The 14,593-nt window shown below is 29.8% G+C and overlaps 1 protein-coding gene across 2 annotated transcripts; it reads right to left on the bottom strand.

The window, feature by feature from the left end:
- Window positions 1-1,432: 1,432 nt before the first annotated feature.
- On the bottom strand, window positions 1,433-4,518 carry LOC18586333 (putative RNA-binding protein ARP1). Of its 2 annotated transcripts, none has more exons than XM_007009653.3 (6): window positions 4,106-4,518; window positions 3,859-4,000; window positions 3,559-3,682; window positions 3,427-3,469; window positions 2,563-2,800; window positions 1,433-1,828 (listed from the first exon to the last, which is right to left on the bottom strand). In XM_007009653.3, exons 1-6 carry the CDS (start codon window positions 4,286-4,288, stop codon window positions 1,788-1,790), a joined length of 771 nt encoding a protein of 256 aa, XP_007009715.2. In that variant the 5' UTR covers window positions 4,289-4,518; the 3' UTR covers window positions 1,433-1,787. The 2 variants fall into 2 exon arrangements, with proteins under 2 accessions (XP_007009715.2, XP_007009716.2); XM_007009654.3 differs by having other exon boundaries at window positions 1,433-1,848; window positions 4,106-4,326.
- Window positions 4,519-14,593: the final 10,075 nt, after the last annotated feature.

Genomic DNA, 14,593 nt, shown 5'->3' with positions numbered 1-14,593 from the left:
TTTTTACGTGTAATACTAGTATTACGAGATTCATCATGCGGTATGAATCAATGGAAGAGTCAATGAAAAGAGACAATGTCTGTTCTAATACCATTTTAAATTTTTAAGATTGACATCCAACATAAAATTAATTAATAATAATAAATCAAGAAATACTTGTTATATTTACATGCTTAAAATATTTTTGACTTAATTTTTTTTATCACCGCTCTAATATTCCACCTTACGTGCAAAGAACACGAAACTATTACTTGGAATGAATCATAAAGAGAGTCTATAACAAGGCCAACAAATAAAACAATTTATTAATTAACAATAACTAAAAAGATTTTTATTATGTTTACTAGAATTTGATCTGACAAGTCTCGTTAATTATGGCTCACCACTCAAACAGGCCATCAATGATGTGGTCCATTCAAAGCCCAATCTCATAACACCTCGCTCTTGATGATTTCCAGTGAAAAACTTGATCACTTGTTTTGATTTATAATACACTTTCGTGGATGTGTCCATGTGATGTTGTCTAAGAATCTAATCAAAAAAATCTTCGAGAGTCGGCCTGGCCTGGCCCAGAGCATCCAACCTGGTGCAGCTCTCGTTAGATAGTGTTTGCTCCAAAAGTTCGAACCCACATGAAAATCGAGTTTGGATAACTGGGGCGAAAGACCCTTTCAGCCAGTTTGGGCCTAATTTTCTAAATAAGTAATCCCTATTTATGTGGGTAATAATAAACCTGATCATCAAGTATTTGATCATAACATAAACCAATGTTAGCCTTGCTAGTTAAAATTAATAGCTTTATTTCTTGGGTTGATTAGAGAAAGGAATGAAGAGATTGAAGTTCTCAACTCACGCTTGCAGAGTTGCATTGCTTTGCATCTCATCCCATCAACCTCGTTAAAAAAACAAAAGAGATGGGCTTTAATAAAACCAAGAGAGCATAGGGAAATGGGTTGTAGTTGAAAGAGGAACAACTCAACTTTTCACATGAGAAAGTGGACTTTGTTGTAGTTGAAAAAAAAAGTGTGATTTTGGAGTTTTGAGCATTTGGTATTATTATGAAAATAATGATAAAAGTTTAGATATATAAAGATAAAAAAGTAATTCTAATTCCGATGATTTATAAGTTTACAGCACGAGAGAATGGTGTTTTTTTTTCTATAATTTAAAATCTTATGTATTCAACAAAATTGATTTCGTCCGTTTTTATAAATTAAAACAATCTTATTAAGATTATGAAGTTCATTGAATAAACACCTTAAATTAGGTTAAGATTACTTATGACCATGGATTCGAACCCGAAATTTCTTTGGAAATGTCTCCTTAGGGACAAGTTAGTTGTATTATTAAAGCCTTAAACATGGTAATTGGAAGATGACCATGCTAATGAGAATTATACCCAAAATAAATGATGCTAATGAGAGAGAAAGAAAGGGAGATTATTGAAGTAGATTTAATCCACTAAAGCCATAAAAAAACCCTACCCGTAAGATATGGGTAATTAAAAGATACATGACTTCTGTTACATTCTTTTCTTGTTCTAATGGTTCACAGCTCAAGCTTAGACGTTAGAGAGAAAGAGAGAGAGAGGGAGAGGGAGAGATAAAGAGAATGAAAGAATCTTATCAAACATCTAAGAATAAATATTTTAATTAAACAATTTTTTTTCTTAAGGAAAAAATATATATATATTGGAAAGAAAGAGCTACGACAGATCAGATAATAATGTTGCTCTGAGCAGCTACCATCTTCCCCCACTTTGTTATTTGCCAACAAAGTTTTCCCTCTTACCCAACCTTCTTAAAGCCTTCACATGTGCCAACTGTACCTATTCCACAGCCAAGCAAACTGTCTTTATAATATCAGTTTTTTTAGTATTTTTTTATCACTAAAAATCATAATAATAATAATAATAATAATAATAAAGCAAATACAAACACTCATACCACAAATTTAAGACACATGACAATCTTATTTCCCTAATCATCCAAATGAAAGCTAAAACACCTAAATAAAAAGATGTTTAAAGCTATTTAATATACGTTGGGTTCGATTTTTGAAATTGGGTTTTTTTTAATGTTATTTAAAATAGAAGTTAGGGTAATATAATTTAAAAATGAGCTTTAGGAGATAAAAACGAAAAATAAACTCATAAAAACCAAATAATACAAAAGATTATAAGTTAAAAATTGTCTTTAAAGTTGAACTCATGTCAACTACAATTTTACGATTATTCAATCATAATTATTTAAAAAAAATCATTTATGAATGTGAAGTTTATAGTAATATATATATATATATATATATAATTGATAAATTATCCTTAAAATGATGTAAAGATAAGGCTCTAATTTGTTAGATTGGTCAATAATTTTGGTCCAAATACTCGTATCCAAATCACATGGGGTTCCTTATAAAGCCAGTTGGCAAGTGGGCCCCAAAATCACCCACGAAAACTTGATCAGGAACTCACGTGACACAATGATTTTATTAGACGTGGCACTTAGTTTTTCAAGCATGTTACCATGTGAGTCACCATCATGATGGATCAATGGATGTTACCTGAGTTAGGAGCCATTGCTGCAGCAGGTTTTGACATGATTGCAGCTGCTGGGACTGTGGTTATGGGACCAACTGTTGTTGGGGGGAAGACGTGGGCGGGTAACCCCATTGTCTGTGATTGATGGTAGTGATAGAATGGGTACATTGGCATCAATGTGTTTGCACCTACAAGAGCCTGCCCGGGGTACACTTGGGAGAAAGGCCCATTCATGTAGGTTCCTCCAGTGTAGCTCAGTTTCTGTTGCACCGTCACACACCAGATTACACAAAAATCTCTATTCAGTACTCACCTCATGCACTTTTTATCAAACTAATGAACAATTCGAAGAGAATGAATTACAATCTAAGACCCTTTTTTTTATTTAAATTAAGGTATGAAATAATGATATTAGTGTTTTGAAAAATTAAAATGATTTAATTTTTGTATATATCATGCAGTTAATGTATTTATAGACATGTGAGTTTCACTTGTCTAGTCCCAATGATAACTGGCATTTGCAATATGAAGAATAAAGACATGTTTGAAAATAATACAATTAAAAAAGACAAAATCTATAGTATTATGGCAATAGAGGACATGTAGAGACTATTAAAGCAAAATTTGGCAAAATTTGTTAAGGTTGTTTGGACCACTGAGGCACTGACCAGGAAATTTGGCTTGACTGATTGAATCATGACAATCAGATCTTGGATGGATTCACTTGAAATGAAAAGATACAAGGTTTTCATTAATTGTCAATGTGGGACCACTTTAACTCTTTGGGTAATGTAAAATTTAAAAAAAAAATTAAAAATCAGTGATAGACAGCGAGATCACATGATGCTATCATAGACTGCAATTGCATGAGGAAAAAACCCACTTACATGGTTGTAGCTGATATCTGCGGCAATGTAGGCGGGAGAGTACCTGAAGAAGTGACGAGAGAAGTTATTAAGGCAAAGTCTATTTTTATACCATGAAACCTACAACAAGATCAATGAATCAAATGGCCCTACCCATAAAAAGGAACGGCCTGATGGTGCTGATGGTGAAACGGCGACGCTGGTGTTCCCGCTGGGTAATACCACTGCACAGGATTGGCTGGTGCAGCTGATGCTGCCCTCGGTCCAACGTTAGATCCTTCATGATCAAAACCCCCAACATCAGACCCCCCCATGATGGTCATATTCACAAAAATGCCATCACCATCTTTTGTTTCTTAAAACAATTAATTATAATATATTTATTACTAAAAATTTTAATTTCGTTTCTCTAAGATAGCAAATTCTAATGCATCAAATATTATGTATAAAGACCTTGTGGCGGAGGAGCTGCGGAGGCGGACCTCGGGCGGCGAGCACCGAGAGATGCAAGGTTGCAGTTGGCTCGGCGGCCGTTGATGATTGGGGTGGCGTCCTCGCAAGCTTTCTTAGCAGCTTCAGGATCCTTAAATGTAACCTAAAAAGAAACACCCCGAAAACAAAAATTTAGCAAAAAAAAAAGAAAAAGAAACTGCGTCGGAATCACCAGTAACCGAGTCCATTTTAGTGAGAAAGAGCTTACAAATCCATAGCCCTTGGATCTGCCAGTAACTTTATCAGAGATAATCACAGCTTCAAGGATCTCACCATACTTCTCAAAGTGCTCTCTCATGGCTTCCTTGGGAGTCTCCCAAGCTAACCCTCCAACGAAGACTTTGGTCAGCGTTGTGTCACCAAATTGCCCAATATTGGTACTCATAGTCATGGCAGTAGAGAGAAAAGAGAACACTACTCCTTCTTTAACTTCAATGACTTAGTAAATGATGCAGAAAATATGAGGGTTTTGGATAGAAAGGAAAAAAAGGAGAGGAACCCAAGAAGGGAATCGGGAAGGAAAAGGTGAATATAAGGTGGAGGAAGACAGGGTGGGAAGGAAATAAAGAAATGAAGAAAAACAAAGGAGACAGAGAGGCAAGACAGATAGACATTGGGCTTAGTACGTTATCAACGTGATCACACATATTTACACTAATTATTTATGTATATATATTTATTTACTTATTACATATTTTTCTTAATTGAGTGGCTTCAATTTACACTACTGTCGTTTATTTTTTTTGTTATTTTCTTTTTAAATTTCCGATAATTTAACAGAATCTGATTTCTTTTTTTTTTTTTAAATTTCTTTTGTTTTTTATGTGCCTTTGTAAGGTAAAAACTAAAAAGTATGACAAGTTGTAATAAATGTCACTTGCAAATAGTCCACGCGCCATTAGGGAATGGTTTGCTATTTTGGATCCTTCTATTAATTTGTTGAGATTCAATATTATTTGGTATAATATTTTAAAAATTTTAAATAATTTTTTATTTTTTGATTATATTTAATCAAACTCTTTGTTTATACTTTTAATCAAATAAAATTTTATGACTAATGATTTGATTAATTATTATTAGTCAAAATATCACTTATCAATTTATATCCACGTAATGTTAAAGTGATGGGTGAAAAATGTCATATAATTAAGTCTTCATCTATTATAACATGTTGATATATCACACTAATATCACATGACATAAAATGATAAGTGATATTTTAAGTAACAATAATTAATCAAACGTTTAATATTAGGGTAATTATGTGATCGAAAATAATAATATAAGAGTTTGATTGAACGTAATAAATGAATAAAAATTTATTTAAATTTTTTTAAATAGTTCAAGAGTTTTTTTTAGGTATTACGTTATATTATTTCTCTATATCCTATTCCAAACTAAGAGTGTTAATTATAAAATCTCAAAATATTACTTTTTTTTCTTAGTTTTCTTTCTTTTGCTAGTTATTACTTATTACTTAAAGCTTAGTTTTCATTATTTTTACTTTACTTGAAAAAATTAAAAATTGTAAACTAAGAAAATTCAATCTTCTTCAAAATTTCTACTTAACTTTCCTAATTTATAATTTAAACGCCCTTCTAATAAAATTTGAGTCTTTTTTTTTATTTACATATATAAACCAAATTACTACTTCTCTACTATTATTCGAATATAAAAATTTAATCTAATTCCGTCGTAACTATATCCTTTGAGCTAAATTCAAATGGTAAAAGTGATTTAAATTTAACCCTAGTAAAAAAATTATATCAATTATCACTTGCCATACTTTATATTTTATTTCAAAATTTAGATTTTAGTGTTTTGTTCTTTTTTGCCTATGTTTTATCTTGCATGTGTTTTAACTATTCCCACAATTAACTCAACCTCAGCCACATAGATTTGCAAATTTTACCATAATACTATTTTTAAAGTGATAAAAACAAAGAAAGAATTAAAATTATATTGAAATTTCTCACAAAGTAAAAGAAGGCAACCTTAGACAAGAAAAACACTCAATTGTTAATAATTTTACAAATTAAATTGCTTTTGGTTGCAAGTCATCAAAACCCAATCCTCAACTTTAAATATGGTGTTTATTCAACTAAAAATATAAAATGTCATAATATCTTATTTTAAAAATATAGATTTTACTTGAAAATGAGATGATTATTTGAACATTTGATTCAATATCCCTTAAAAAAATTAGATTTAAATTCTTCTTTCACTCAAAATTATACTTGATTATACAAAAAAACCCATCCATCAAATTAATAAAAATAATCCAAAAAAATTATAAAAGAAATATGAGATACTACAACTTGCAATAGAAATCCCAAATCTAATTTTATTTAAGCTTCACCTTCAAAATTATAAATCATAATTTCTTAAATTAATTACTGGATAATTCCACTAATAATTATAAAAAATCATAAATATTTATAAATAGATTATTTTACTATTTACACGTTATTTTTGAGTAGTGGAATTATCTCACTACATAGTAAAAGTTCTTAGGAGCGTGTGTCGACGTGCCGAGGCAGACGCGTAGAAGAAGATAAGGGGGCTAAAAACAGATGGAAAGACTTGTGGGACAGCTAAAAACCGTACAACGAAATGGAAGGGGACCCACAAAAGTTAAACTGAATTTTGACGTACGCAACGTGGAGTCCTAAGAAAATTGTCGTCAGCCAACGCGTCTCTTTGCACGCAATTTAATCAAAATTTGCATGCACGTTTAAACCAAATCCATTTATTAAAATTAATATCACCTCGTATGATTATGTAAAAAAATTTAAAAATTTAATAATTATTGCAAGTCATTTTGTTTTATATTTGTCACAACGTGTGAGTTCAAGAACAGATAATATTATTACTCGTCAATAACTTAAATCATATTGTAAAAATAATTATTATCTCTTGGTAAATATATATTTTTATTTAATTAACTCTTAAATTTTGTTGGTATTTTAGATAAGCTAGCAAATTTCCTATTCCTAAATACTAGAGTCGGTGAACAGGTGTATTTCGATCATTTCCAATTTTGAATATTTTTGGCTTTGATAATTTTCAAGTTGAAATAGTTATGGTTCGAGTTACAAATTATAAATTTTTAAAATATTATATAATATATAATAGAGTTCGAGTTTAGAGTATTCTAAAGATGATACTCGAAATTTATCTAAATTTGTATTGAATTTTAAAAATTTTATTTGAATCCATTCCATAAACGGATATAGCGTATCCGTATCTTATGTTATTGAATTAAATATTTACGGATACTTGTATAATAATAATCCGTTTACATTTATAATTATTTTAAATTTGAATTTTTTTTTCAATTCAAATTATGATAATTTGAAATATATATACATATATATATATATATATATATATAACAAGTTAAATATGTTGTATTTCAACTATATGGGGGACGGTATTTGAGTTTCTATGGGCTAAGGCCAACTTACAATGGGAAAATAATTTTTTATTTTTTATTTTTCTTGCATATAATAATGTGAGTTGTAAGTGGTAAGTAGTAAGCGAGGAAACGGTCAAAGTTCGAGAAACGTCAGAGGTTCATCAACATCAAAGCAGGTGATCACGTGGGGACCCCACTTCTCTTTCCTAGTATGGGAATGGGGCCCACTATCCAAATGGCAAAAATTTAAATGATTTAATCCCCGTCGTTAATTCCCACGAGAAACCTCTTAGCTGTCATATGTGAAAGTCTCTGAATTGCAGTTGTAAGAGGACAAATCACTCGTAATTATTCCTTTTTCCATATTTTATTTCGCTGTCAAAGAATCAGACTGTCCAACACTTACATGGTACCATATTCTCTAGTATTTTCCTATTTTTTCATTCTTACCATTGTAAAAATTTTGAAATTATATATATATATAAAGAGAAATACTATTTATGCCCATTAAAATTGTTCCACCATTGGTTTAATTAAAAAAAATAATATTGAAAAATTGAGAAATCTGTTCATTTAAAAATATAATATTTTAAAAAGTTACTGAATTATTCAAAAAATTTAATAAGTTTTTTATTAGTTTTAATCAAGTTTTTGTAATATTATATAAAATCAAATAAATTCTTATAATTAATTGTTGACTAACTATTATTGATAAAAATATTACTTATCATTCTATAACACGTGACGCTTACATGTCATATTTGATGATAACGTGGGATGATAACATAATCATTTAACATTTTTACACTTTTCGTCACTACCACATTAACACCATGTGAGTATAAAATCATAAATGACATTTTGACCACTCACAATCAATTAAGTATTAATCATAATGACTTATTTAACTTAAAATAAAAATATAAAATTTGATTAAAAGTAGTCGAAGAGTAAAGATTAATTTAATTTTTTAAAAAATAATTCAAGAAAATTTTCAAATATTATTCTTAATTTAAATTCTGTGATTGTGATTGAAAATTGATATCGTACACATTACACACGCACATATATAACCATCATGAAAAAAATCAATCATGTGAAACAGTTCTTCAAGTGCATTAATTAATGCTATGCATTTAAAATGCAAGTTGAATTTATGAACTCCACTCCAAAACAGATGGGCCTATGTTCTAAATAAACATGATTGAAATATTTGAGTTTGTTATGTTAGTTGATATCTTATTATATTTCAAAACATATCATATATGAACTACAATTTTAATTATTTTTTTTTACATGAGAAATGATTTTATACACATTGTCTTTCTTTTCTATCCTTACTTTTCGAATTTCGAATCATCTTTTTAATGTAATATGGGGTCATACATATCGAATTTATAATCCGAACAATATCAGGTCGTCTATAAATGTTATGAGTATCGATTTTGTTAATTTTGTTTTTTATCTATCTTAAAATTTTATAGATCGAAGAACAAATATGATTAAAATAATTAAATTAAAACAAACGGTCGAAGGAGTGAGATATGGATGATGAATGTAGATATTTTTTTTTGGTAGGGTGGAAGAATCTCAAAAGGAAAAAAATGATTGGAAGCACGACACTTTTTATAATTGAAAATTCAATGCAATGTCTTTTCCCTGATTTGTTCTACACAACCCCATGTGATAAACGAAACAATATGGTGGGTGGTTGTTGTTTTTTTTTTTTTTTTTTTTTTTTGGGATGAAAAATCAAAGGCATAAATCAAGGAGGGCCTCAATTACCGGCACATTTGGTTGTGTTTTAAATGGCTTTTTAAGGTTTTATGTAACAATACTAACATGCACAACGCGGTTTCTGGTTACATGTCATAAAGAAAGTTTTCAATGTTTCAAACACCCAAAAGACAAGACAAAAGATAAGAATTAATGTTCAATATTTTTCCTAACTATATATGTATAGTTGGGATTTATATATCTTTAAACCTTCTTAGGGTGAAAGCAATATTGATTAAGATCTTTTCTTCTTTTTTTTTTTAAAGATAAAGATCAATTGATTCTAAATTAAAGGTAACACGAGAGCCGATTCAAGTCTATTGTCTTCAAATAACCTACAAATACAATATAGCATAGTGTGCTCAAAATCACTCAAGATATGTCTCAATGACCAATCAAACTCTTCCTTAATGATAATGAAAATTACTTCTTTAATTTGTCCTTAGTTTTTTCCATGAAATTTTATTTAAAAAAGTCGATATTGTCATGTTTATTAAGAGGGTTGCATAATTTTTGTACGGCATTGGATGACTTCTCGTTTCGAGCATCTCTCGCTAGGTTTTGAACAAATTTTAGAATTCACCCAAAGATATTAAGATATTTTTTGTGTTAATTATCCGAAAGAAAAATGATATTTTTTATATTTGTATGTTGAGATTCAGTAAATTATATATATATATAATATGACAAGTACAAGTGCGAAAGAAATGTGTAAGCTCATGAATGATATGAAATTAATCAATGCAATCCTAATGAGAAAGTCATTGGTTGAAGAAATTAAAGAGAAGTGAATAAAATAGAATAAATCATTCTAGATTAATCTTATAAATAATGTTATGTAGTTTTGGATCTTCGTAATATGATTATAAATTTTAAGATGGTATTGGAAATTTAGTTTAACCCAAAATAAAACATGAAATTGATTATATTTATAATATGTATGAAGGTATAGATGTGATAAAACTTTTTAATTGATGTAAATAGTTATATTTGTTCATTATATTTCTAAGTTATTATTTTAATTTTTTATTATTAATATAAATGAGATTTATTCAGTTTTTAAATAAAATTCTAATTAATCTAAAAAAATTCTAATTGTGTTTAATGAATTCCATAAAAAATATTTTTTGATTCTAATAATAATATTGAATAATTTTTATTTATTAAGATCACCAAATTTCAATTAAATAATGGAAACATTAATTGTCTTTTTATGTCTAATTATTTTTTATTTAGAAACATTAATTATTATTTAAAGTAATTAAAAAAGTATTCATAAATATTAATTAAAAAAATCAAGACTTGTTAATTAAAATGAATTTGGGTGGCCAAAATGATCCAAAAAGGTGAAAAGAAAACTATATTAATGAAAAAGAATAAATAAAGAAGGAAAAAAAAAAGGCCGTCAAAGCTTTTCCCTTGACCGTGACTGACAACATTACAAAACAACAGTTCATTTCCTGCCCCTCCTCTTCAACTGGCGCGTGAATTACACCACAACATTTCCTTTTCTTTTGCTTTTTTTTTTCTTCCTCACCATTCTACAAAAATTCAATTAAATTTCCACTTTCTACTTCAAAATTTTGCTATTCCTCTTTCTCTTTTTTTCTTACTTTTGAGAAATGAAATGTTGTAAAAAATAGTGCTATATATATAATTTCAAAAAAAAAATCAATATAGGAAAATTACGTCATTTAGATTAAAATGTTCGGTTCTTATTTCAAATTTAACATGAGTGAATAATTCATATCGATATAAAAATTTAAATTTCAAGCTTTAGTTCTCTCTCTTCATAGTTTTTGAGGTTATGGGTTTTCAATATGATAATAGATTAATTGGTGTATGATTGAATTTTGCAATAACTTATATATATTTTGAAAGAAAAAGGAAGTCTAATATCTATGAATTTATATATTTTGTATTGTATAATGTCTTTTATTTTAAGCCTAGATCAATATTATTATACTAGACATGGAGCCAATTTACTTGGTAGACTACTACTAGAGCAAAGGGTGTTGAAGTTTATAATTTAATTTCGGACTATTCCTCATTATTTGACCTAATTTCCACTCCATAAACAAACATATGCACAACAAAAAACTATAAAAGTGTCAACTTTTGCAATGGGTTATTGTAGAGAGATATTATTGATATATTGATTTTGGATTGTTAAGTCTTAAATTATACAATTTGAGACAATTCTCTCCCTTTTTTCTGTAATTTCAATTTAAAAATTTCAAATAAAAATATCGAATTTAAACCGTTAAGACGTGTCCTAGTTAGAACATGCCGATGCAAGATTTTCTTGTGATTTTTTTATTGAATAATAAATCCAACCCTAATTTCTTTGTTGAACATAATTTAGAGAAAAATTATCCCAAGTGCCATTAATTTCATTTTTTAATTGTATTTGGTCTATCTATTATTCACCTTCAGGTTCTTGCCCCCCACAAAAATCTTTAGATGATGGACATAATTAATCATAACTAAATTTAGAACAATTTCAAAACAATTTGCAAAGTAGAGAGAGTGGTTTACACTTGGAAAAAATGGCCATGTATATGATTCCATCAAGAACAAGAGAAAAAAGAAGAGAAAAGAATAAAAAAGTGTTAATGGCCAATGGAGCTGGACTGGGATGCCTCTGTCTCTTTTATCTTTGAGTTGAGTTCGAATTTCAAAGAAAACAAAGGCTAAGGCCACGTGAGGGCTGAAACAGATACATACTCAAAAATCTCATCTCTCTTTTCCCTCCTCTCCTCTCTTTGCACTTACACAAAACGTGGCCAGCTGTATTGCAGAAAGCAAACTGTTCTAATTCTTTCTCTCTGCTAAATACAAATACCCTAAACACATATTTGTATACTTTGACAAAAAAAGATTGGGAAAATTGAAAAATATAATTGAAAAGATATCATATAAAAAAAGTTAGGGTATTGGATCGTCTAATTATCCGATTATTCAAAAAAATAAATGTCCCTCATCATTTTTGAGTAGTTGAATTATCTAATTATCGAACAAAATAACATTACTCTTGTTTTATATCGAAGATAGAGTTTAATTAAGATATATAATCAACCTTTGAAGCAAATGTATGATTGCATTTGTGAAGTGTTTTTAATTCTATGTATATAATAATTTAAAAAGGGAAAACAATGTGAATCTTGTTGATTTGTCTAGGGTACGTTGGGGGGGTTGAATGTGACTAGGAGGGGTTGGCCTGGCCCCATACGCCATAAAAGCAAATTATAAAAATGAGAGTAGAGGGCTCAACTGGGGGTGATAGTGGTGTGAGCTGGAGCTTTTGAGGGTGTGAGTTGGCAAAGGAGAAAGACACCATGACCCATAGGCCTCATTAACATGATAATTGTAGGACACATTAATAACATACTAAACAGTTCCTCCTCCTTCATCATCACTTTCTTTTTTTTTTTGCCCTTACACCAACCCCTTTGGCCCAATTCCAACCTTGTCATTTCACCATGAATCAATTAAAAAAATCTTTAAATTAGTTCTTCCATATCTTATAGTAGTAGTTTGCATGTTGTAACAAGGTTTTCATAAAATAGGTATTGATGTTTAAATAGTAATAATTGACCAAGTAGCTATATGTCTTCTGCTCAACGACTTTGGTTTTCCATTAATTCTTCAAACAAAAATGCTTTTGAGGTCCAATATATCCTGAATCACTCATATTAGATAAACCCATTAAAGAAAATAAATTATCTGGCATTAATAATGCTTGACCATGGTGTTTTCATGTTTACATCACATTCATGTATACAACTATACAAACATAGACTATATAGTATACAAATATAATTTGAGGATGAAGAGAGAGAGAGAGAGAGACAACCTTTTCATGTGGTTGCATGGGAAGCAGCCAAAAGGGAATTTTCAGACATGGAGAGACAGCTTCTCTGCAGAAGCCAAGTGGGAAGGGTGGGATTGAGCTGGCTGGCTCGTGCAGGCAAGAAATGATGGTCACGTTGTGGGATAAGGAGACTGGAAACCATTACCCTTTCAGGTTTTATTTTTCTTTCTTCTTCCTGTTCTTCTTCTTCTTCTTTGTGTTGTGTCCTTCGAGTAGTAGTAAGTAGGTTTTTCCTTACAAAAAGAAAAGCAAACCGTCGTACTTTTGGCTTGGTTTGGTTTTGCATTGCTTTACTACTGCGACAGATCAGAGACCAAAAACATATGATGTGACCACGCCGTCTCTCTCTGTCTGTTCTCGTACCCAATGTCTTTGCCTCACGTGCATCTAACGTGTCCACGTCTCAGCACAAGATGATGTCACGTGCTGCTACCTGATAGGGAGAGTTATGATTTCATGCGGTCACGACCGTATATCACAATCTTCTTCTGTGCTTTGCCACGTATGGTGTCGTTGATTGTGGGTGCTGGGGAAGGGTTCCTAAGAACAATCCCGCATGTCTTATGCGATCACGTATTTATTTAAACTCAAGCCACAAAAGCAAGATCAAGATTTGATTAAAATCCTAAATTTGGTTTAGCAATGTTCTTTTCTCTATTATTAAAAAATAAAAAATGTAAACATGAGAATCTTTCAAAGATAAAATATTTTAATTTCACGTCAAACAAATAAAAAATTTTAAAAAATTTATAAACGTGAGTACTACATAATCTATCAAATTAATTTTTTGAGTAGATACTAATGATCCATAATAAAATCATATTAGAACAGATTTAACTTAAATTCAACTCTAGCATATCCAACTTAAAAGAAAGGCAGGCAAAGTGATTACAGTCCTCATCGTGAGATTAAGTGAGAGAGAAAAACTGTCACATTAAACTTTTTAAAGAAAAAACTTAAGTAAAAGAAAATGTCACAATTGACGTCTTAATAGAAATAAAAAAATATATTTTAATTTTATATAAGGTAAATAAAAAATTTTAAAATTTTTATAAATATAGTCGATACACGTTTCAACCAAAATAATTTTTTGAAAAAAAATTATGTACCTCGTGATCCATGCATCGATGATATGCAATTGTTGTGGATGTAAACTCAAAAACTCGAGGATCAAAGAACTGCATAGGCCTACTGATGGTCATGGGTTGAGACTCAAGGCTCAAGAGTCGCACAAGTCTTCTAATATGGGTTCCACTATATAATTAAATTCTTTGTACTCTCAGTTTCGGTTTAAATAAATAAAAGTATAATAATAATTTAGTGCTATTAAATCCTCAAACATGATGAAATTTCAGGTGAAGTGAGAGTTTTGAGTATGATTTTATCAAATTTTGCAACTTCTAAACCATGGGTTTAGAATAAGAAATTCACAATGTCAAACTCAATCCAAGTCCAAAAATGATTTTAAGATGAATATAATTTGGCAAACTTCATGGTACAAATTTCAAATTAGTTCAGTTACTCAGCCTTTAGCAGTGCCAAGATCTCAATCAAAGAAAATGTAAGAAGACAAAATCATTCATGGTGTTCATAGCATTCAGATCGTTAGTTACCAATCTAACCATGCC

Source organism: Theobroma cacao, chromosome 10, assembly GCF_053813885.1.
Source record: "Theobroma cacao isolate CCN51 chromosome 10, ASM5381388v1, whole genome shotgun sequence".
Classification (NCBI taxonomy): domain Eukaryota; kingdom Viridiplantae; phylum Streptophyta; class Magnoliopsida; order Malvales; family Malvaceae; genus Theobroma; species Theobroma cacao.
The sequence above is the reverse complement of the archived record's forward strand: the minus strand, read 5'-3'. Positions and strand labels throughout refer to the sequence as shown.

Bases quoted from the DNA above. Each gene is read 5' to 3' on its own strand.
- LOC18586333 (XM_007009653.3), bottom strand. From the start codon at position 4,288: ATGACTATGAGTACCAATATTGGGCAATTTGGTGACACAACGCTGACC. The intron at 4,001-4,105 runs GTAAGCTCTTTC...GTTTCTTTTTAG, and splicing joins GATCCAAGGGCTATGGATTT to GTTACATTTAAGGATCCTGA. The intron at 2,801-3,426 runs GTAAGTGGGTTT...ACGGTGCAACAG, and splicing joins CAGATATCAGCTACAACCAT to AAACTGAGCTACACTGGAGG.